A 24,391-nucleotide genomic window follows, 5' to 3' on the forward strand; every position below is an offset into this window, starting at 1 on the left:
TTTAACCTGGTATCAGTTAGTCAAACACCTTTATTGATTAATGTGCTTTAGGAGGAGATCTCCAGTTATTTGACTCGTAATATTTTTAAATGGTCAAGTTCAGAGATATTCAGTAGTTGAGAAATTTTCAGAAAGAAATCCACGTTTTGTTCTAACAAAATGTGGGGCATCTCTGTCTGGCGCTTGTGTATAGTACTATAATCTAGCAGAAGTGATGGAGGCTGCCTCTCCTGGTCCAGCTTCTATTCCACATCCATCTTCCACTTCACTCCAGGCCTTACCAATCTCAGATGCATCACTGACTCTGAGACTGCCAGTGGCTAAGTTTTCCCGTCTTTTTAGCACGGCTTTTCTTATTCCAGTTGTATTTCATTCATTTATGTCCTGTATGGCTCTAGATTAAAAATAGGTGCCATATGTTTCCCCCATATTTAGAGGAACAGTGTCCTAACAAATTGGAAACAGTTCAAATGTCCATCAATAGATTAACTGATTAACAAAATGGGGTATATGATACAATGTAATCTATGCACCCTGAAAAAGAAAGGCCATTCTGTCTCACTCTTCATAAAAGTAATGCTTGAAGCCAATATGCTAATTGAAAATACTAGACACAGAAAGACAAGTACTTCATGAAGCCATCTAAACCACCTCCATGCAGTAGCTAATGTGGTCAAAGAGAGGAACTGGGGTTTATTAATGGTGTAGAGTTTCGGTTTAGCCAAGTGTTCTGGAGATGGCTGTGATGCTAGTTGATATACCTAATGACACTGAACTGTAGTCTGAAAAGGGGCTAAGATGAAATCATTTTACCTATGTTACTGCAACAAAAAAGAAAAAGAAAAAGGAAATGGAGTTGCTACAGGTCCTAAAGTGCAGGCTGGTGCAGCCCGTTAGCCATGGTGGCCTCCTTGGCTTTTTATGGATCTTCTTCATGGCAAATGATATAAATGTTAGTACACTAGTGGAGAAGACAGATAGGAAAATAAATGTTATGGGGACAATAAGCAGTTTTTTTTTTAATTTTCCACTGATTGGTTATATGTGTGTGTGTGTGTGTGTGTGTGTGTGTGTGTGTGTATCTGAAATAACTGGCACAGACACATTCTGGGATGTGGATGGAAGCATGGTGCCTCCTGAATGGCACTGTTGGCTTCACTGCATGGCTGATAATCCTCTGCCAACATAAACACTTGCTCATAAATTCAATGGAGCAACAGTAAATTCAACATGAGTAGTACTCCAAAACAGTACATACCTTATTCTACCACTAAGAAGAAAGTCAGCAAGGGGTCCCACCTGCAACACTTTATCAGTGGAGACAACAAAGACCTGCTTCAGCACGTACAATACACAACGCTGTATGGAGTTACACTTTTACTGCTGACCACGAATGTCTTTGTTTCTCCTCCCATGGCAAGGTGACGTCACCTTTCCCATTGAGTCTGGACCTCAGTGGTTTGCATCGTCTGCAGCACACCCTGGAAGTTGTATTTGAGAACTACATAGCAAAGCCCGAGGCTTTTATCCAAGTGTCCTGGAACATTCCTTTTTGAGTTCTGAAGTTAACCAGGTATTATCCTGCTAGAGAGACATCAGAGTTCTCATACTTGCCAAACATCTAACCATCCCTGCCAAGCTCAGCATGGAGGGAAACTGTTTTGAACTCTCCATGTCAGCTCATCTACTTGACAAATACCTCTAAGTGACTTCTGTCTAAAGTGTAAGATTCTTTCTGCCTAAATTCTTGCCTCCAACATCATGCAAGATGGCTACTGCTTTAAGCCACAGAGTTTTGCATGAAGGTTTTTACACAGCAGTGGACGACAGTACTTAGGTAACATCTATAGTATGTGAGTTTGCTGTTCAAGGTAGCTTGACCTTGAGTGGAATTCAGTCACATTTTCTTGGTTGTTTCAAACTCTGTGCTTTTCTACATCTAGAGCAGTGGTTCTCTTTCACAAGTGGCCCTTTCACAGGGGTTGCCTGAGACCATCAGAAAACACAGATATTTACATTACAATTCATATCAGTAGCAAAATTATAGTTATGACGTAGCAACAAAAATAATTTTATGGTTGGGGTTCACCACAACATGAGGAATTGTATTAAAGGGGTGTAGCATTAGGAAGGTTGAGAACCACTGACCTAGAGGGGGTATATTTTGTAAACTAGATTTCTACAGATCAAAAGTGCCCTTGGGGGACTGAGTAGATTGCCCAGTCAGTTAAGTGTTAGCCACACAAGTCTGAAGACCCAAGTTCAGAGTCCCTAACACCTACCTAAAAAGCCAGACATGGTGGTACACATAATCCCAGCTCTGTAAAGTGAATTTAGTAGAGTCTCTGGAGCTCACTGGCCAGCCAGTCAAGTCAAATTGATGAGTTCCATGTTTACTGAGAGATACTGCCCCCCAAATAAGATAGAGAGCAATTGAGAAACATAAAAGACACCCAGCACTGACGTCTGTCCTCCACATGCTTATGGACACACACGTACACTTGCATACACCTACGTGTACACACACATACTGAATCACCATACCTTCCTCCACACACTTGAAATCTTTTTAGAAGAGGTCAAAGGTACAAGTTATAAAGACAAGATATAGAAGGAGATAGGCTCTCAGGCTGGGTCTTTTTTAGCCATTGAAGGCCAAAGTCATTTACCTTGTGAAGACCAGGTCATTAAGCCAAGATGACCTTCAGAGCCCTAGTTCCCAATACTGGCCCTCTCCTCAAAGGATTCCAGAGACATCCCTCCTGCACACAGCCTTTATGGTGACATTTGTTAGAGAGCCAAGAAAACACAGAACCCACCCCCAAATATAATAACTGTAGCCTGCTCTTGGCTGCTGACTCAGGGTTACCTGTGAGATTCACTGGTCCTTCAATAAATTGTCAACTCTGAAGACAGGATACTGAACTGAATCCGTTCCTTACTATTGTTGCAGCTGCACGTTATCCAAAAAAACTTTAGCAACTTGTCATATAACTCCTTTGCTTGAAAGTCTGGTGCTTGCCCTTGGACAAGGGATTTTTAAGTTTACAACTTAAACAGGTTTATAGCTCTTTAAATAAAATTTATTTCCTTGTAGTAGATGTTTCTGGTCCAGTACTCTTTTTAAATAGTTAAAAAGTTTGTTCCTTTAGTAGTATAATATCGTGTTGATTGAGTCTTGAATTTGAAATAAATAATTGTGCTGTGTTTTAAATGCTCACTATTGACAAGCAATGGCTGCCGGGAGATGGAGAATCAGCTTTCTTTAAGGGTGTGACCACTGGTAGGTCCACCATGGTGGAAGGCCACATGTCCAAGAGTATCAGGGCAGCACAAATTTGACTTGATGGATTTAGAAGGAGGAGGAGGGAGAGGAGGGCAAGGAGGGGAAGAAAAAGAAAAAGAGGAGGAAGAGGGTGCCACAAACTTACTTGGGTGGGTAGGGAAACTGGGTAGATATGGATGGAGTTGCAGGAAGGAGAATGAATATAATCCAAAATACATTGTATGAAATTCTAAAGAAAAAAATTTTAATTACTAAAAATGCAATAAAATAAAATTGGGAATAGAAATACAGCATAGAGTGAAGAGCACTCAAAGCTCTTCCAAAAACCCGTTTGGTTCCCAGAAACCATTACAAGGCAGCTTACAACCACCTGTAATTCCAGATCCAAGGGGGCCGACACATCTCTTCTGGCACCAAGAGCACCCACACACATGTGTCATACACACACACACACACACACACACACACACACACACACACACACAAATGAAAATACATCTTTAAAAGTAAATAAATGAAACATGAAAATCAGGACTAGAAAGATGCCTTAGTGGCTAAATGAACTTGCCACCAAGGCTGATGGCCCAAGTTCAGTCCCTGTGAAAAAAGAAAACTGACTCCTACAAGTTTTCCTCTGATCTTCATATGTGTGCCATAGCACATGTGTGTCCCCACGTACACCAAATAAATAAGTGAAATGTAATAAAAGTGAAACATCCAAAGAAGCCCAATAAAAGAGTTTATTTTCAGTCCTTTAGGCCTGAAATGAAGGCTATGGTGCAGCTGCGTTCCCAAAGCATGACTTCCAGAACACGAGCCATGGTTTACGAGCCCAAGGAGACGGCTTGGAAGAGTGTTAGACCTATTTTAGTTTTACAGCTTCTGCCCAGTTACTGTTTTCTCGGGAGTCCCTGCAGTCACCCCATAACTTTGCCTCTCTCTGCAGCAGCTCTGGCCTAGAATCTGTCAGAGTCAAGTGTGTGCATGCAACTGTTAGCAACTCCAGCTGCCATCTCTTATCACTGCTCCGACAGCGTGGTAAATACATCAGTGCACGGTGAACAGGAACCACAGCAATGGTGACTTCTCCGTCCCTCTCCCTCTCCTTCCTTTCCTCCCTCCCGTCCTCCCTTTCTTCTCTTTTCCACTCCCTAGATCTCAGCATAGAACCAACATGGGGCTGGAAAAATGACTCAGTCATTAAAGTGCTTGCCACATAAACATGAGAACCTGACTCCCATCCCCAGAACCCGTGTAGAGAAAGCCTGGCATGGCAGTGAGTGCTGATGATCTCAATGCTGAGGAGGCAGAGAAATGGGGATCCCCAGGCTTGCTGGCAGCCCACCAAGCTAAGTCAGTGAGCTCCAGGCCAGTGAGAAACTACCTCAAAACACCAGATGGGCATCTCCTGAGGAGCAACCCCCGAGATTGACCTCTGGCCTCCACACATATATGCACAAATTGGCATATGCACCCTGCCCCCAACTTATACATGCACCCACAGACACATATACATGTATACATGTTAAAATGAAAACAACTTTAAAAATATTTGTGGACGTGAAATGACTTTTCTGACTCTTGTTTTTGTTTGTTTGTTTTGTTTTGTTTGGGGGGTATGTCTTGTTTTGTTTGGGGGGGGGTTGAGATAGTTTTCTCTGTGTAGCTTTGGGGCCTGTCGTGGATCTCTCTCAGTAGATCAAGCTGTCCTCAAACTCACAGAGATTCTCCTGCTTCTGCCTCTCAAGTGTTGGGATTAAAGGCGTGCGCCACCACCATCCACTGAATTTTCTGAGTCTTGAACAATTAAAAAGAAGTATACATCCATCAAAAATAAAATGTAATGAGCTAATATTTCTTAAGCACTCTTAGAGACTATATTTCATGAAGGTTTCAGAAGAACTATTCCAGCTGGCTACTTATCTCAAGGCTCTTGCAACTGTATTTGGAAGAAGGGGGTTGGGGGGGGATACAAAGCGATGTAACAAAGCTATAGAAGAGAGACAGATGTACAGGCAATTTGAGAGGGGCAGGGAGAGAGATACACACTGACAAAAATGAAGAGATGCAATAGGGACCGTGACTGCCAGGCCTTCCAGAGCTCAGAAGAAAGATAAATGGCCCTGGGGTCAGCTCAATGGAAGAGCTGCTCACATGCATAGCGCCCTGGCTTCAGTACTCAGGAGCCACAAACACACAAAGGAATAAAACGACAGGAGAAAGATAGTTCACTGCTGTCTGCAAAGTGTGAAAGAAGGTTGCTGTGTTTAAAAAAATAGATTCCAAAATTGTAGATGATGGAAGAGAATGAAAAGAATGTTCTCGACTGAGAATATAGTACAGTGATAAGTGTTTCCCTAGCATGCCTGGAGTCCTGGGTTCAACCATCAGTAAGGGAAAAAAAGAAAAGAAAAGAAAAGAAAAGGAAAAAGAAAAGGGACCCTTTCCAGGAGTGGTGACTGCACCAGATTAATGAGGAAAAGGTCCGGTGAGACGCGCAAGGGGACGTAGGTGACAAGTTGGGGAATTAGTCAGGCCCTGACCACAGAAAGCAAACACAGAGCTTTGAATGGCAGAAGTGTCTGAAAATCTGTCATAAATGGGAGACCATAAAAGAGTTGTCTCAAATTTTCCCAATATAATTCTTCAAAATTCAACATGGTCACCATATTTATCTATAAATAATTATTTTGTTTGGAGATGTCAACTGGAAATTACAAAGCAAAAGAAAAACCTTCCTGTGACATCATATAGTTTCTTCATTATTTTTTCCTCCAAAACCAACCCAGATGGAAAAGTAGTTTGAGGCAGGGCGTGTCTTAATTAGCTGCCTAAGGGACCAGAGGTTCGGGTATGACTCACGGGAGTCACTTAACATCAAGCCACCCAGAGGATGTCATGAATTACCCAAGTTGCCATCTGGAAATGTTGCTGTGGAATGTTTGGGACACAGCCCAGTTGCCAAAGCCCAATTCAGTCCCCTCTTCCTAGAAGATTATTAACCCTTTGGTGCTTGGTTCCAGACTAACCATTCTTTTCTTTCTTATTTTTTTTTTAAATTTTTATTTAGTTATTTTTATTTCGTGTGTGTGTGTGTGTTTGCCTACATGTATGTATGTAAACCATATACATGTCTAGTGCCCATAGAGGCCAGAAGAGGACATGAAATCCTCTAGAACTGGAATTACAGAGCACTGTGAGTGGCCATGTATGTGCTGGGAGCAGAACCCAGGTTCTCTGGGAAAGCAGTCAGTGTGCCTAAACACTGTGGTATCTCTGCAGCCCCTGACCTGACCACTATTTACAGTCACTAGGAGAAATACACTATGAGCAGCTCCAGCAGCTGAAGCAGCTAACCTCATGCTCCCTTGTTGTATGGAAGAGAAGATTGGAATGGAGCAGGTGGCTGGATGTTAGGTCCATGGACCGTTATGCGACCTTAAGGTCTCTCCTCTTTGAGGAAAGCTGCGTAGTATAGCGTGTGTTGTCATGTGTTGTCTCCGCTGAAGCTTCTTTGGATGCTGCATTCACCACCTGGGGAAAATCACTCCCTCCCCCTGCAGGACAGACATGACACCCTGATTCACCTGTTCACAATCGTACAGTCTCCACGGCAATGCCTCCTTACGTTGAGATAAGAAGGAACATTAAGTGTAATTACCCCATCCAGAGGGAAATACCCATTCTGTGATCTTCTGAAAACGACACTCAGTTCCTTTCCCAGCTCCCATCAGCCCCCTTCATTCCTCCAGCCACTTTCCCTTCTACTTCCCTGTCATCTACATGTAAAGGACTTTATGTGTCTATAAGGCCTAGAACCCACAAGAGAGAGAGTGCAATAGTTCCCATAATATGATTCTCTCCACTTGTATCCATTTTCCTGCTGATGACATAACCTGATGCTCTGGCATTCGAGCCTGTGTTCCTGGAGAGACTCCTTCCCTCACTCTAGAGACAGCAGTGACTGCCCTGCCAGAACACCTTAATATGAAAACCACATTATCTAGGTTTTGATCATCCACCCTCCTGACCACTTCCTCTATCAAACATTCACACAGAAAACGAATTCTCTTTGCCCCAAACCACCCCAGAACCAGGTACTAGGCAATGAGCGACAGCTGTTACAGCCCAAAGCCTGCCAAAATGACTCCAAGTATCCAGTCCTAAGCTTACTGGGCACATCCACACGCTCAGCCATTCCTTCCCATGAAAATCCTAATAGATACTCTGGGCTGTGCTCCACCATCCACCCCACCCACTGTTTCCTGACCGTCCCTGGTGCTTCTGTGTGGGGGTTTGTATGCAGAGCACAACTCCTGTTACCAGGGACATGTGAGTGTGCAGTTCTTCCTTCCCGTCAATCATTTCAGTGTTTGTATATCATACCACATTGAAGTAAAATAATTTCTGGCACAAACTTGAGAATACCTTCTATCAAAGTGTCACCAAGAAGGATCCCTGAGGTCAGAGGGTAAATGACAGTAGTATATTGCTTTAAGAAAGCTAGTTAGTATTTTTTAAGCATGGTGGAAACTCAGATACAATGATATCTGTGATACTCAAAATGCAGTGTGTGTGTGTGTGTGTGTGTGTGTGTGTGTGTGTGTGTGTGTGTGCAAGGACTTCTATAAAAAGAAGGATCTAATTAGTTCTAAATATAACCAAGCATAACTCTGTGGTCCTGACAATGGTGGGAGAATTCTAGTTGTTGCTGCTCAGTTTCTGTTCATTAATTAAAACCTGGAACATTCTGAGCTGTCTTTTTTCTATTCATTAATTATAATTTGGACCATACCGAGAACTACAGTTGTTTAGAGGTAGCTAGAGACTCCAGGCACAGGCAGAAGCCAGATCATGCAATCCCACATAAATAACTACATAAGCTACATTTAGAGTTGTGCCTTCTTGGTAGTACAGAGGTGCTGAAGACATGGCATATGCATTACACCTGGAAAAACTCTTTATAGGTAGAGCTCATGTTCAAAATGTGTAATAAATGAGGAAATAAGACTTGAGAATTAGAAGAGGTTTCTAAGAAAATGGAAGAGATTATATAAATAGTGCAGGTGACTGGGTCATGAAAACCTTTGCAACTGTTGGACATGGTAGCACATGTCAGCAGTCCTCCATGCATTTGGGAGTAGATGCAGGAGGATCCGGATTCATAGGACAGTCTTGGCTGCAGAGAGTTCGAGGCCAGCCTGGGATACATGAGACCCCTTCTCAAAAAAAAAGTCTTTTCAATTAACAAAATTTAGAGGCTATGCAACAAAAGACAAACATAGGAACCCAAAACATTTACAGGGCAAACTACACCAAAAACAAAATCAGTAAACTGATGGTGGGTTTCTGAGGGAATCTTCCATTTCTGAAGACAGATGATGCTGGTAGCGTGAGAATCCCTAAGAAGTTCACAATTAGGGGGATTAAAACTAATAGAAGGCAGAAGGGCAAAGACTCAATAAAAGCACGTCAGAGATTAGCTATTCCAGATGAACAACAGCCTATTTTCAGATGTCAAAATCTGTTCAGAGTCTAGGAATGTCTTCACAGGCTCCATCATGAATGGAGAGCCCATCCAACTCTCATCACACAATGCTCCAATCTACAAATGCTGCTCCCTTCCAAACAAAGGCCTTATTTCCCGATTAAAGATATTATAAAAATAAACAAAAACATAAGCTATATTTAGATTTTTGATTCTTAATACATGTACTTGAAGCTCCCTGTGTTATCTTTGTGTGTGTGTGTGTGTGTGTGTGTGTGTGTGTGTGTGTGTGTGTGTGTTGTGGGGGCTGGGGTGGTATGCACTCATGAGCACACAGGTCAAGGCCAGAGGAAGCCCTCAGGAATTCTGCTCTTCATTCCCTCTCAGTCCACTGAGGCAGTGTCTCACTGAACTTGAGGTAGACTGACACCCAGCAAGCTCTAGTGATCCTCCTGTCTCCACCTCACAGAGCACCAGTGAAACAGGCCTGCATGCAGCCACATTAGGCTTTTTACATGGGTGCTGGGGATTTGAACTCAGGTCTCCATGCATGGGCAACAAGCACTCTTACCCACTGAGCATCTCTCTAGTCTCTCCTTTAGGAGGGACATAGCCCCTTTGAGAAAACTTCTAAAGGAATCAGCTATACTGTTTCATGCTCGATTTCTCCTCTAAGGAGCACCGAGAGCTTTGGGGGAGCTGCCTCTAGACCCTAGTTCAAAGGGAGCAGAAGGATGAAGGACTTGAACGTGGTATCTGTGGATATACATACCAGCCTTTGCAACAGCCTGAGTTGCCTGGGGACCCTGAGCGCCACCTGGAAAGAGAAAAGAAATACGAAATAGGATTGTGAGGTATTGATAAATGAGTCATGTGAAGGTGCTAAAACCCATTCAGATTCACCACTAAGGATATCTAGCTTGAAAAGTAGTTCTGACTTTTTTTTTTAATCAGAGTGTTTTTCAGGCTGGAATTAGAATCTATCAGTCTTAGCTCTGCTTGACTCAAAACCCATGAGGTCCGACTACCTCATCATCTGGGTGTGCCTACATCTGTAACAGTGATGAGAACAGAGAGAGCCACAGAAAGCTTGAATTCTGCTTCGCTCAGTCTTTGGCTTGACATGAAATTCCTTGCTATTGTGTCTATTACATCATTGTAACACACACATTTGGCCTCCTTCTGGTGAGTTCCTATTCAATGCAAAACTCTAGGAAATCCAAACAACACTGAAGTTACCCTGAAATGCCTTGAAGATTTCTTTTCTGGAAGATTTCTTCTATTTTCTCATGGGCAAGAGATGGGTACAGAAAAATAATAAAAATTTCCTTAAAAAAATGCAGGGGCTGGAGAGATGTCTCAACAATAAAGAGCTCTTCAAAGGACTCAAGTTCAATTCCCAGTACCCACATGGTGACTCACAACAGTCTATAACTACAGTTACTGGAGATCCAACACCCTCTTTGGTCTCCACAGGCACCAGGCATGAGTGTGGTATATATACAGACAGGCAAAACACCCATAAACATAAAAATAAATAAATATTGCTGGGCTGTGGTGGTACACACCTTTAATCCCAGCACTCGGGAGGCAGAGCCAGGCAGATCTCTGTGAGTTCAAGGCCAGCCTAGTCTACAGAGTGAGATCCAGGACAGGCACCAAAACTACAGAGAAACCCTGTCTTGAAAACAAAATCTTAAATTAATAAATAATTGAAAAATTAAAATCACAGTAATAATAAGCCAGTCCCTCTGGGCTTATTTAAAATTCTTTAAAAATTCTAGCTTCTTGCCGGGCGGTGGTAGCACATGCCTTTGACTCGGGAGGCAGAAGCAGGCAGATCTCTGTGAGTTCGAGGCCAGCCTGGGCTACAGAGTGAGCTCCAGGAAAGGTGCAAAACTACACAGAGAAACCCTGTCTTAAAAACCCAATAAATAGGACTGGAGAGATGGCTCAGCCATTAAAGGCTAAGCTCACAACGGGGGAAAAAAAAAAGTAAGTAAATAAATAAATAAACAAACAAATTCTAGCTTCTCTTTGAATATCGCACACAGCAAACCTGTGTTTAAATAACAGAAACATAATAGTTATTGCTATGAGTCACAAATTTTCCTTTGGAAAATATGGAACAGATACTTACTTGAAAAGTATGCCCAGGCTTTACACATTTAAAAACCTATTTTGTCTTTAATTATGTGCCTGCATCTCCATGTGTGCGGTGCTGGACACGGGCCAGAGGCTTTGGGTTCTCCTAGAGCCGGAGACAGAACTCTGCTCCTCTGCAAGCGCAGGAAGCACTCTTAACCTCTGGACCGTCTCTCCAGCCCCTGACTTTACACATTTTTAGATAGTTTTTTGAGATGTGATTTTTATACCATGAAATTCACTCGTTTTGTGCACAAGTAAAAGTGTCTTTCTCTGTAAGGACTGGGCAGCCGTCACCACAGTCAGAGCAGTTTGTATTAACTTTCTAAAAGGAAACTCTGGAGCCCGGGGAGATGAGCTGGGGGTGAAGTGATGGCTGTACAAACATGAGAACCTGAGCTCAGTTCCAATGCCCACATGGAAAGCCAGGGCAGCAGCACACAGCCCAGTACTGACGGGGACTGGGGCAGAGGACACACGGGATCCCTGGAGCACAGCTAGCCAATCAGGAGAGACAGCAAGCCCCAGTTTCAGTGAGAAACTGTCTTAGAAAATAAGGTAGAGAGTGATGTGGAAGGAAACCTGATGTGGACTGTCCCCCCCCCCCACACACACACACGTGTGAGAGCACACACACATACACATACACACACACAAAGACACACATACACATACACACACACAAAGACACACATACACACAGAAACACACATATACACACAGACACACAGGCACAGAGAGAGACATATACATACACAGACACACACATACAGACAGACATGTACACACACAGACACACACAGAGAGACACACAGACACACTCAGACACTCACACAGACACACAAACACAGACACCCACACAGACACACAGATACACTCACACAGACACACAGACACATAAACACAAATATGCACACACAAACACACACACACACACACACATACACATACACACACTTTGCACACTCTGGTCATCACCTCACAATCACTCACCCCCAGCCCTTAGCAACCACTAAATTATTTTATATGGTTTTCCCCATTCTGATCAGTTTATATAAATGGAATTATACACCATTCATATTTTTGTATTTTGAATAATACAAATGAGTCTCAAGGCTCATCTACACTAGCAGACACTACTTTATTCCTTTTTATTGCTGAATAATATTCTATTGTGTAGGTATGCTACATTTGGTTTATCTGTTTGTCACCTGACAGACATTCGAGTTATTGTTTCCCTTTGTCTGGTATGAATGATTCATAACTTGAATTAAAATTTAATTTTCACACACAGGCAATCTTTCCTGAGAATATAGAGATACATTTTTATTTTCCTATGAGTGGAAAATAAGATCATGTGTCATACAGTAAATTTTACTTTTAAGAAACAGTAAAATTTTTCTAAAGTGAGTATACATTTATATTCCCACATGTTTGTATGTCTTTCAGTTAAAAACTCTACCAACAGAAAAGTAAATAAGAGAGGAGAATAGTTAGAAAAAAATGTGTAGCTTTTAAAACAGTTGTTCATAGTTGGAGAGAGCCTAAAGTACTGGTTCTCAACCTGTGGATTGCAACCCTATGGGGGTTCCAAAGATCCTTTCACAGGGGTCACCTAAGACCATTGGAAAACACAGATATTTACATTACAATTCATAACAGCAGCAAAATTACAGTTATGAAGTGGCAATGAAATTATTTTTATGGTTGATCACCACAATATGAGGTGTTTAATACACAACACGTGTTAAAGGGTCACAGCATTAGGAAGGTCAAGAGCCACTGACATAAAGTATCCACTAGAAGTAGTTTAGTTAAATACACCACTGTCACCCGGGGACCAGAGAGACAGCTATTGGCAAAGCATTTGCCACCCAAGTGCACGGACCTGAGCTTGACCCCAGAACCTACATAAGAACCCAGGTGTGGTGGTATCCTTATGATCCTGGTATTGGGAAAATCTGGGGCTCACTGGCCATGGGGAGACAGAAATAGGAGGATCGCGGGGCTTATGGGCTAGCCAATCTAGCTTTAAGAATTCCAGCATTAGCCGGGCGGTGGTGGCGCACGCCTTTAATCCCAGCACTCGGGAGGCAGAGCCAGGCGGATCTCTGTGAGTTTGAGGCCAGCCTGGGCTACCAAGTGAGCTCCAGGAAAGGCGCAAAACTATGCAGAGAAACCCTGTCTCAAAAAAAAAGAAAAAAAAAAGAAAAAAAAAAGAATTCCAGCATAGTCTTAAGGTCCCACTGAGAGACCCTGTCCCAAAATCCAAGACAGATGGACATCTTCTGAAAAATGCCACCCTAGGTTGAACTCTAACCTCCACATGCACACAAGAGCACAAACACCCACACATAAACATGCACACATACTACCCCAACACACACAAACCTACACACATACCTCACTGCAAACATACACACATACTCCCATACATACAAACATATACACACACAAAAACCATCCTCACATGCGCCCATACACACGATGATAAATAAATATTGAAAATAACAAAGTAAGTCTATATTTATTGACCAGCAGATATATTACTGGGCTTCAATATTGTTCATTACATATGTTTCTAGCTGCTCTCTGCCAGAAAGATCACCTGCTGTGGACAGATCGGGCCATAGGGACAGGCTCCGGCCAATACGTTATGGATGTTAAGTAACATTCACTTCTGGGCCAAGTATAAATTACAGATATTTACTTTCTCAGAGCTGCCTGCTCCCTCTGGTACAGTAATTAGTCATGTCAGGGGTGGAGGCAGTTCTCCCAAGTTCACAAACGACCGCATGCGCATACCTGTTCCACTGCCAGCCCACAAGAATGTATAAGCAAGAAGGAAATATGTGTTACTTAAGACATTCATATATGGAGTTGGCATCAATCATAACCTGCTATATCCTGCCTACCATACTCATCAAAGTTTGGGGAACTGGGGAGGGTTTTGTTTTGTTTTTTGATTTTTTGGTTTTTCATGTCAGGGTTTCTCTGTGTAGTGCTGGCTGTCCTGGAACTCACTCTGCAGACCAGGCTGGCCTCAAACTCAGAGATCCACCTGCCTCTGCCTACCCCGAGTGATGGGATTAAAGGCATGCGCCACCACAGCCTGGCTTCATCAAACATTTTAAAACACTAACCCTGGGAACAAAACTACATTTAACATGATTATGTGTTCATATATATTTTATTATTAAGAAATTTTCTATTCATTTTACAAACCAACCACAGATTCCCTTTCCCTCCTCCCACCCCCCAGACTTCCCCCTCATGCCATTCCCCATTCCTACCTCTTCCCATGGGGAGTCAGCAGAGCCTGATACACTCAGTTGAGGGAGGTCCAAACACCTCCCCCCGTACCAAGGCTGTGTAAAGTGTCCCACCATAGGCACCAGGCTTCAAAAATCCCACTCATGCCCTAGGGATGGGTCCTGATCCCACTGCCAAGGGGCCCCTTAAACAGGTCAATCTACACAACTGTCTCACCTATACAGAGGGCCTAGTCCAGTCCCATGAAGGCTCCACAGCTATTGGTCCACAGTTGTGCAGAATGGACACTGAAGTGCTAATGGTGCTTGGGAATGCTTAAATTCTTTGTATTTGCATTTTTCTTTCTTTGGTTTTTGACAAATTAGCAAATACTACTTCCATATTAGAAAAACAATAGATATATTTCCATTTTAAAAACTAAAAGTAGGTTTGTCAAGATTGATTAGAGGGGTAAAGGCACTTGCTGCTGAGCCCAGTGACCTGAGTTTAATCTCTAGATCCCACACAATTGTCACAGAGAACCAACTCCCACAAGTTGTCATATACATACATGTACCACAGCATGTTCACACATGCATGTGCACGTACGCGTGCGCGCGCACACGCGCGCGCGCGCACACACACACACACACACAAATAAACATTTAAAATTTTAACCAAAAGTTTAATGGAAGTTGCTTCGTCCCCATCCTCTCTTACCCCTGATCATGTGACCACTGCACAACCTCCTGTTCAATAGAAGATGAGAAACTCTGGGACTTGGGATAGTACCAGCCAACTCCACATGGGGACAAGATCTCCTTCAGGAGAAATCTGCTTCTAAAGAGGGGGAGATGAACAAGGGGCCGAAGCACCATCACAGTAAGGACCAGGGCGAGGGCTTTACCAGTTTCCAGTTCACCTTGGGTCTTGGCCCCCCTAAAATTGTGGAATGGACTGGGGAGCACTTCAGAGAAGAGCTCCCAGAAGGCAGCCCAGCCTCTCTCAGGCATTAAGCTCTCTGCTTCATCTAAAGTGTGTTCTTTGAAGTCGCCTTTGCAAAATAGGTTTTCCAGCAAAACAAGCAAGCTTGAAGGAAAACTAGGGAAGCTGCTTTTTCATTTTGGAGATGACTATCTAGCATCTCAGGGGATCGCCATGGCAATACTTCAGTCCAAGTTTAAACTCAAACTGACCCAGAACTGAATCTTACTGGTACAGGCAGATGACTGGTGGAAGCCAGGACAGGAAGTAGAAATGACACTGTTGTCACCATCATTGTCTGCAATTAGAAGTTTTGATTCTTTTTGTTGTTTGAGGGTTTTTTTTTCCTCCATTATCTTCAAAGAACCAGGGAGTGGGAATTATGGACAGAAAAGTAAGGGTCTTCCAGAGCTAAGGCAATGACCATAAATAGTAGCCTAGGAGCTTCCAAAGACTTCTTTGTGACTCTAAACCAGACCTAAGAGATGGCTCAAGTGGGATCAGTCAGTTCCAGCAAGTAGAGTATTTCACTTCAACATCAGAACACAGAATGTCCAGACTACAACATTTATTAAGACTTGTAAGCCATGGGCCAATGAGACGGCTCACTGGGTAAAGTTACCTGCCGGCAAGTCTGAAGACCTGTGTTCTAGCCCTGGCACTGGACACAGAGGAAAGAGAGAGCCAACTCCCACAAGTTGTCCTCTGACCTCCACACACATGCTGTGGCACAGGAGCAACCACACACACACACACATACACACACACACACACACACACACACACACACACACACACACACAATAGACAGACAGAGAGAGAGATAAACAAATATAAGTTTCTAAAAAGTCTTAGAATCTCTCCCATCAAAGACCATATTATATAGTGAACAAGTGAAAGAGGAGAGAAGGAAAGAGAATAAAAAAAGGAAGGAAGGGGACAGGGAAGGAGAGAGAGAGGGAGGGAGGGAGGGAGGGAGGGAGGGAGGGAGGGAGGAAGCCATGAACACATAAGAACAAACACAGTACAGGTACATGGTATAAGCTGCAAGAAAAACTGAGAAAAGTCAAGTTCACTACACCCTTGAGTAGTGGGAGGCTTTAGGGTATCACATTAGGGCTAGAACTAGCTATATAGAGTGGGAAAGGAAGAACAACTGGAAAGAGAATTGGGTTCCCCAGAGGAAGCATGCTCAGAAGCCATCAGCTGCATGATGTCCCTGCCCCTTTGACTCCTGTGGACCTGGCAGTGGTCACCAGCAGGAACTCAAAAAGCAGGCAAAGCTTTCCTTCATATTTGCTCACAGCAAACTACATCAGGACTGCAGTTTAGAGTCTCTGCGCCTACTCTATCACATATTAGTGGAAATATATGTTTGAAACAAAGTCTTTTAAAATCGCAGGTGCTGCTCTCCATTTCTCCCAGGATCTACCTCAGTGTTGAATCATGCTTCAGAGAGGAATAGAGAAATGAGGTTGAGATATTCCTCCATGAGTGCCTGCTCTGATTTGGATTTGGGGTGTCCTTCACACTATGTGTTAGGCATGGTCTCCAGCTTGTGGCTATTGAAATGAAGTGGAAGTTTAGCAGATGGGGCCCAGTGGGAAGGCTTTGGGACATGGGGGAGGCTGGAAAGAGGATGTGGGAAGCTGGCTTCCTATTCTTTCCCTTTTACTTCCCAGCCACGATGTAAGTGCATTTGCTCTACCTGTGTCTCTGCACTGTACTGTCTCACACATGTTTCAAAGTAATAGGGCCAATTCATCAATGGATCAGAACCCCTGGAAAACACCAACGATGACAAGCCCTTTCTCTTCACAGGTTGATTATCTGGTATCTGTTAAAACATCGCAGAACTGACTAGCATCATCCATCAGTAGGAAAGTATGTGAGACAGGAGAGGAGATGCCTGGAACATCTCCTCTGTTTCCTGCCCTGGATGCTTGAGTGACCTAGAATGTCTGGTACAGATCATAAGGGCGAGTTCACATCCTCTACTCTCCCCTTTGAGCTCTATCCCAAGGTTCCTGAATCTAGGTCCCATGACACATGGGAGAGATGCTTCATTAAAGCTGGCCTCAGCAAGCACCTTGAGCATACTAAAGTCATCCTTCCTAGTGGGGCAAGGACAAGAAAATGATCCACCCACCAGCCCCGTTTTTCTGAGTGCCTTTAGTGCCTTTAGGACACTGAAAGTGAGACCTGTCAACAGCAACCACTGCCTTAGAGATCTGCCATAGAACCTGAAATAAAATTGAAGCCGGGTATTGGAAAGTCACTTGACGTTACATTTATCCCTGGTTGAGCGCAGCGAGTCTGAGTCTGGAAGGGTCGGGGGATGAAAAAGAGAAGGAGAGAGGGAGGGAGAGAGAGAGAGAGAGAGAGAGAGAGAGAGAGAGAGAGAAGCAAAAGAATCACCTGTAACTCTAGTTCCAGAGCACACAAAGTAAAACTAACTAAATCTTAAAACATAAAAAAAAAAAAAATCAGACATTGTACTGAGGAACAATACACACAATTGTCCTTTGGCCTCCATACACATGTACATATAGCAACATGTGCACCTACATACATTTGTACATACATATACATCCACAGAAGACCGGGGCAGGGGAGAGAAAAGAATGAGCTGTTTAGGACACACCCATCTTCCCAGCTCCCTAAAACTTTCGGGGCATCCTGTGCCTCTTTCTTCTAAGCCAGCCTTGGACACAGCAGCTGTGCTGGCATTGCTGACTGAATTCAGACTGCACATTAAACAAAAATTCTTCACATCTGAGCACCCACAATTTTGAGAAAATACTAGTTAGGAACACAAGTCACATACATTTTATCACCCAGCCTCAGGCAGCCCCCACCCTTCCTTTCTGCCCTCAAGACATGAGAGATGGCTGATTTGGGAGTGAGCACATCTCTGGAACGTCTCCTACAACATCTCTTCCCCATTCAGTCCTACAGTTCCATCTCAGAAACCACACCCCGTACATAAGGGAGGCATTATGGCGAGGCCTGCAGCCTGCAGCTCTTGTACTGGCTTCACTTATTAGAAAGCTAAAAGAAATAGCTGTCTGTATTCAACTGTGAAGATATGGTAATGGGTGCAACTTTATGAGGAGTTTACTATTTGGGAAGCTTGGACATAGATCACCAGGATGGACATTTAGGACCGGCATGTGCTGAGCAGAATCTGTGTCAGAAGCATTAGACAAAATTATCAGTCTGGAAGTTTCATTGAGAGTCCTAGCTTTGGGACTCAGCACTCCTGAGCTTGGTGATTTGCATGTATATGCCCAAGAGCCCACCTCCTCATGGATGGCCTCCCCTGGATGGCAGTCCTTTGTAGATCAGCTTCACTGAGACCTTGGTGTGGCATCTGTGGATTTAACCACACACACACACACACACACACACACACACACACACACACACAATCTTTTTTTTTTTAAGTAAATTTATTTTACAACATCATTTAGTTCAACATAATAGCCACAGATTCCCCTGTTCTCCCACTCTCGCCCCCCTCCCCCTCCCCCCATCCCACCCCCCATTCCCACCTCCTCCAGATCAAGGTCTCCCCCGAGGACCGGGATCGACCTGGTAGACTCAGTCCAGCCAGGACCAGTCCCCCGCTCCCAGACCGAGCCAAGTGTCCCTGCATATGTCCCAGGATTCAAACAGCCAACTCATGCAACAAGCCCAGGACCCGGCACCAACACAAGGCTGCCTCCCAAACAGATCAAGCCAAATGACTGTCTCACCCGTTCAGGGGGCCTGATGCTGTTGGGGGCCCCTCAGCCTTTGGTTCATAGATCCTGTGCTTCCATTCGTTTGGCTATTTGTCCCTGTGCTTTATCCAACCCTGGCTTCAACAATTCTCGCTCATATAAACCCTCTTCTTTCTCACTAATTAGACTCCCAGTGCTCCACCAGGGGCCCAGCCGTGGATGTCTGCATCCAGATTCCTCAGACCTTCCTTGGATGGGGTTTATGGCACAACTAACAGGGTGTCTGGCCATCCCATTACCGGAGTAGGTCAGTTCCTGCCGTCTCTCGTCCATTGCCAGCAGTCTTTTCTGGCGGTATCTTTGTGGATCTCCGTGGGCCTCCCTAGCTCTCTGCTTCCTCCCCTTCTCATGTGGTCTTCATTTACCATGGTCTCCTATTCGTTGTTCTCCCTCTCTTTTCTTGATCCAGCTAGGATCTCCCACTCTCTTTCCCTCGACCGTCGCTCTTCATTGTTCCCACTCATGACCAGGCTGTTCATGTAGATCTCATCTGTTTCTCCATGTCTTTTTTGGGGTCCCGTTTTCCAGGTAGCCTCACTGGTGATGTGAGTAGCAGTTCAGTCATCCTTGTTCCACATCTAGTATCTTCCTATGAGTGGGTACATACCATATTTGTCTTTCTGAGTCTGGGTCACCTCACTCAGGATGATTTTTTCTAGATCCATCCATTTGTCTGCAAACCGTATGATGTCATTGTTTTTCTCTGCTGAGTAGTATTCCATTGTGTATATGTGCCACAATTTATTTATCCATTCTTCAGTTGAAGGGCATCTAGGTTGTTTCCAGGTTTTGGCTATTACAAACAATGCTGATATGAACATAGCTGAGCAAGTGCTCTTGTGGTATGATTGAGCATTTCTTGGGTATATGCCCAAAAGTGATATAGCTGGATCTTGGGGGAGATTGATTCCCAATTTTCTAAGAAAGCGCCATATTGATTTCCAAAGTGGTTGTACAAGCTTGCATTCCCACCAGCAGTGGAGGAGAGTTCCTCTAGCTCCACAACCTCTCCAGCATAAAGTGTCTTCAGTGTTTAACCACACACACACACACACACACACACACACACACACACACACAATCTTATTGCTTACTCTGTGCAAATGCTTTGCCTGGGGTTGGCTCCATACTCATAAAACCCACAGCAGCGTAGAATGAATGTATTTATTACTGTTTAAAATATTTATTACTGGGCTGGTAAAATGGCTTTGCAGAGTTTGATCCCTGGAAGAAAATTGATATATGAAAGTTTTCTTCTGATACAAACACACACACACACACACACAGAGAGAGAGAAAGAGAGAGAGAGAGAGAGAGAGAGAGAGAGAGAGAGAGAGAGAGAGGCATAAATAAATATGAAAATAAACAAATAAAATGTTTATTGTGGATGTTATAGTTGTTATTATTATTATGTGGTGCTAGGAATCAAACACAGCCTTGGCAATATGAGGTAAGCACTGTTTCACATCATATTATTTAGACACTGATAGAGGTTTGAGAAGCCTTTCTTATAACAATCCCTGAAAGCTGGTCATTTAGGGTGAGTGTCCTGTTGACAAATTGTGCACTTTGTTACACATACGCTACTTTAGCATCTCATTTGTAGTCATAATTTCATATTCTTTCTCTTAAAGGAGTCCTTCAAAATTAACTTTTCTCCCCAAACACAGATCCATCTCTGTCTGTGAGCTAAGAACTATTAACAACCCTCTGCAGACATGATGAAAAAATGAAATTCAGAGAGGTTAAGTTACTTGCCCAAGAATACCCAACCAGGAAGTAGTGGTACCCAGATTTGAACCCCACATAGCCTGGCTCCACTTGGAATATTTTTAGCCATAACACTTCATTGCCTGTTTTTGCTTTAAATAAAGCTCCTGGCATTTGGAGAGATTTCGTACACTCAGTAACTGATATTATTTTTTTATTTAAAACTGCCTTTGTAATAACTTTATCCTTATTTTCAAAAACCATATAAACTTAAGACAAAAGTTGAATAAATCAGCAGATAGAAGCAGACTGATTTCATGTAACTTCCCTTCCAATACTAATTCCCTGGCATATTCTTCTTTTAATGTTTGATTACAATTATTTATTTACTCTGTGGGGGGGGGGGGCATGCCAAACTTGTAGAGGTCAGAGGACAAATTGCAGGAGTCAGTTCTCTCTCTCTACCACGTGGGTCCTGGAGACTGAACTCAGGTCACCAAGCTCGGTGACAAGAACTTTTACCCACTAAGGCCTCTCCCTGCCAGGGCAGCTTCTTTAAAGTAGCCTTGCTCAAACTATGGTCCCCCGACACCTGCCCCATCCCTTCCCTTAGGGCAACACTGATGGGCGGGAAGCTACTTTTCTGAAATTCAACTTCCCAAGTACACAGAGATGGTTGGAAACCACTGATTTTAGTGGCCACTCCACTGTGAAGGGTCATATAATTGACAGATGCAGTGGAGGGTGGGGTTGGAAGACACTACATCTGTAGTGAAACTAGTATTTTTTTTCTAGTTACAGGTAAATGAGCAGACCTGCTATGAAAGTTGATATACATGCTCAGTTGCATTACAATTTACATCAAATTTATATGTGTGTGTGTGTGTGTGTGTGTGTGTGGTGTGTGGTGTGTAATTCATTGTATGTGTGTGAAAGGGTGACATTCCTCAGGCACTGCCCATCAGTTTTTGAGATAGAGTCACCAGCCTGGAACTTGCTGAGCAAGTTAGACTGTCTGGCCACAAGTCCCAGGGATCTGCCTGTGTCCACCTCCCTGTGGCGAGGATTACAAGTTGGCCACCATGCCTGTCTCTGTTTGTCTGTTATGTGGGGTTTGGGGATTGAACTCAGGTCCTCATGCTTGTAAGTAAGCTTTGTTCTGGCCCAGCTGTCTCCCCAGATCCCTCATTACATTTACACACTAACTTTACACACAGCTTCAAAGTTATAATTAAGACTAGAACAATGACTACGTTCTTAGATTCTGTTCTAAGAGTTTACTCTATCAATTCTTCAGTCTTTCAGTTCTTCGGATGGAACCCAGAGGCCTCATTCATCCCAAGCAAGCGTTCTACCACTGGGCCACATCCTCAGCCTATGCCTGTCTCTTATACTCAGCAACACACACACACACACACACACACACACACACACACACACACACACACACTTTAAAATACAGTATGAATAGAATGTAGAAGTCCAAATTTCCATAGCAGTTTATTTTATTTTATTTTTGTCTGATTTAGTCATTTTCAAGAAAAATGTTGCCATGGACTGAAGACAACAGGAAATCACCAAAATGAGCCAAATCCATGTTTTTCTAAGAAAGAAACTTTGGAAAGTGTTAAGCTCACTTGCAGTTGTGGAGATGACATGGCTTGACTCCATCTCTGGTCCTCAGAAAGACTCTTTGTTTCAGCTCTTCCCACACTCCTTTCCCCTTACACCCTCTCAAAGTTTCAAGATCTTTACCCTGAATTCCTTCCCTTAGCTATTCCAGTGTACAGGCCTTCTAACAGAAGCTGTGTCAAGTGCCAACCCTACTGGCAGCTTGGGATTCAAATCTAGGCAGCCAACTATAAACCACTAAAATATCTCCCATTTATGGAGTGCCTACTGGATACCAGGTCCTTAACACAAGCTAGTTAAATCCTTACTAGTATGCGCAAAAGAAATTGCAAACCGGACATGCTGCACACCTGTAATTCCAGTATTTGGAAGATTCAGGCTGGAAGACTGTGAGTTCAAAGCTAGCCTGTGCTATTAGCAAGTGCCAGGCCAGCCCTAAGCTCCATAGAACAGCATGCCTTGGAGAGAAAAACTTGCATTCAAAACTAGAGTTTGCTCAGGCCACACAGCTGTAAGTGGCAGAGTGGGACCAGCCTCTCTCTAGACCAAAAGACGACAGTTTTCCTGTACCAACACAAAAGCTCTTGGGACTTGCCTGGCTACTCTTGACAGTCCCTAAAGGGAACCCCACATCTCCCACCTTACAGATAAACACCTGCTTATATTGGACACCTCATGAAAATAACCCCTGATGAGGGAGTGGATTCAATCTTCCAGGTCCAATCTTCCAAACAAAGGCTGGGAAGAAATGTGCCAGCTTATGACTTCCTCATCCCGTGAAAACACGCTTTGAACTAAACAGATCATTTTTAAATGATTGAGTCGACATCAAGATTCACTTCATCTGAGACAGTCCCTTCTACAGGATCTTCTCGGGGAATGTTAGGGGGAATCTGTTTGATAGTTTTCATAGAACTTTTCCAGTTTTATGAAACTTTTCTATAGAACTTTTCTGACCTGGACTGAACCTTTTCATTGGCAGGTTGTGGTCACCTGTGAGGATAAACTGATTAAAACACAACGCTGACTGGTGCCTAGACTACCTGAGCTGTTGTTCTTGATGCTGGCTTGAACTAATCACAATTGGTAAGAACTGGAGGGAAAAAAAGAGTTCTTCCATGTTTAGGTGGAGAGAGTTGAGGTTTCCAGGAGTTTATGACTTTTGTTCAGCTCTTTTCTCCCTGGATGAGCACTAACAGCTAACCACCTCACAAGTCTAAGACGGAAACTTGCAATGAACTGCTGGGCAGGAGTCTGTCTCAGAAATTTGCAAGGACGTATAGGAATCTGGTAGACAGCGGGAGCCAACAAGAACACTTGATTCTGCAGGACTTTGAAGTTCCGTGCACAACTCTGCGGCAAACTGGTATGGGGCAGGCGCTAAGAATCACTCAGAAGAAGCACAAGTGACCAAAAGATGAGAAGGAAAGCTCCCCTGCTGACGACTGGGAAAAGAGATGGTGCAGACCAGAGGGCGATGATGCCTTCTGTACTTGCATCCCACGGGTCAATTACAGCCTGTCCAGAAGCCTCACGGCCAGGGAGACGGAGGGAAGGGACAGAGCCGCGGTTCCCACAGCTCTCCTACTTACTTGCTCCGAAGCGTCATCCCAGCTCCGCGCCTCTTCCTGGGACTCCGAGAAGAGGGGCAGCCCCAGGCACAGCCCCAGCAGCAGGAGCATGGCGAGGCCGGAGCGCGCGACAGCTCTGGGACAGGGAGGTATTTTCAGGGTGCTGAAGGAGCTGCAGCAGCTGAAAGACACACGCTCCATCCAGCCCCGCCTCCACCGAAGCCCCGCCCATCAAGGTCTCCGCCCCCTTCATGCCCTCCAGGCCAGTCTGAGTCCAGTCTCCCGCAACACTAGTACCCTAGGCCACGCCTCCTCGTCCCTTTCAAACCCCCTTACCCCCAGTCCTTGGTTCCTCCTACTACTCACCATGTGATCCCTGACTCCTAGTTTTGCCTCCCCTGGGCTCCACAATTGTCCGCAGGCCAGCTTCCTGCAGGCACCACCTCCAGGCCCGCCTCCAGCTCTAGAGTAGCTAATGAGTCCCCACGGTCTCAGAAGGAAAGGGCTCCAGACCTGCCCTAGCTGTGTGCACAGCCAG

The 24,391-nt window shown here is 44.0% G+C and overlaps 1 protein-coding gene and 1 pseudogene across 1 annotated transcript in view; one reads left to right on the forward strand and one right to left on the reverse strand.

Annotated features, from left to right (window-relative positions):
* Itih5 (inter-alpha-trypsin inhibitor heavy chain 5) overlaps nucleotides 1–24,055 on the reverse strand; it is a 92,976-nt gene extending 68,921 nt beyond the window's left edge. The window contains exons 1-2 of the mRNA XM_028891496.2: nucleotides 23,875–24,055; nucleotides 9,547–9,591 (exon numbers count right to left, since the gene is read on the reverse strand). Of these exons, the coding sequence (XP_028747329.2) occupies nucleotides 9,547–9,591; nucleotides 23,875–24,054 (225 nt within the window). The 5' untranslated portion in view covers nucleotide 24,055. The remainder of the gene's footprint in view (nucleotides 1–9,546; nucleotides 9,592–23,874) is intronic.
* LOC114708699 lies at nucleotides 454–1,556 on the forward strand (annotated as a pseudogene).
* Nucleotides 24,056–24,391: the final 336 nt, after the last annotated feature.

This window comes from Peromyscus leucopus, chromosome 5 (assembly GCF_004664715.2).
Source record: "Peromyscus leucopus breed LL Stock chromosome 5, UCI_PerLeu_2.1, whole genome shotgun sequence".
Taxonomy (NCBI): domain Eukaryota; kingdom Metazoa; phylum Chordata; class Mammalia; order Rodentia; family Cricetidae; genus Peromyscus; species Peromyscus leucopus.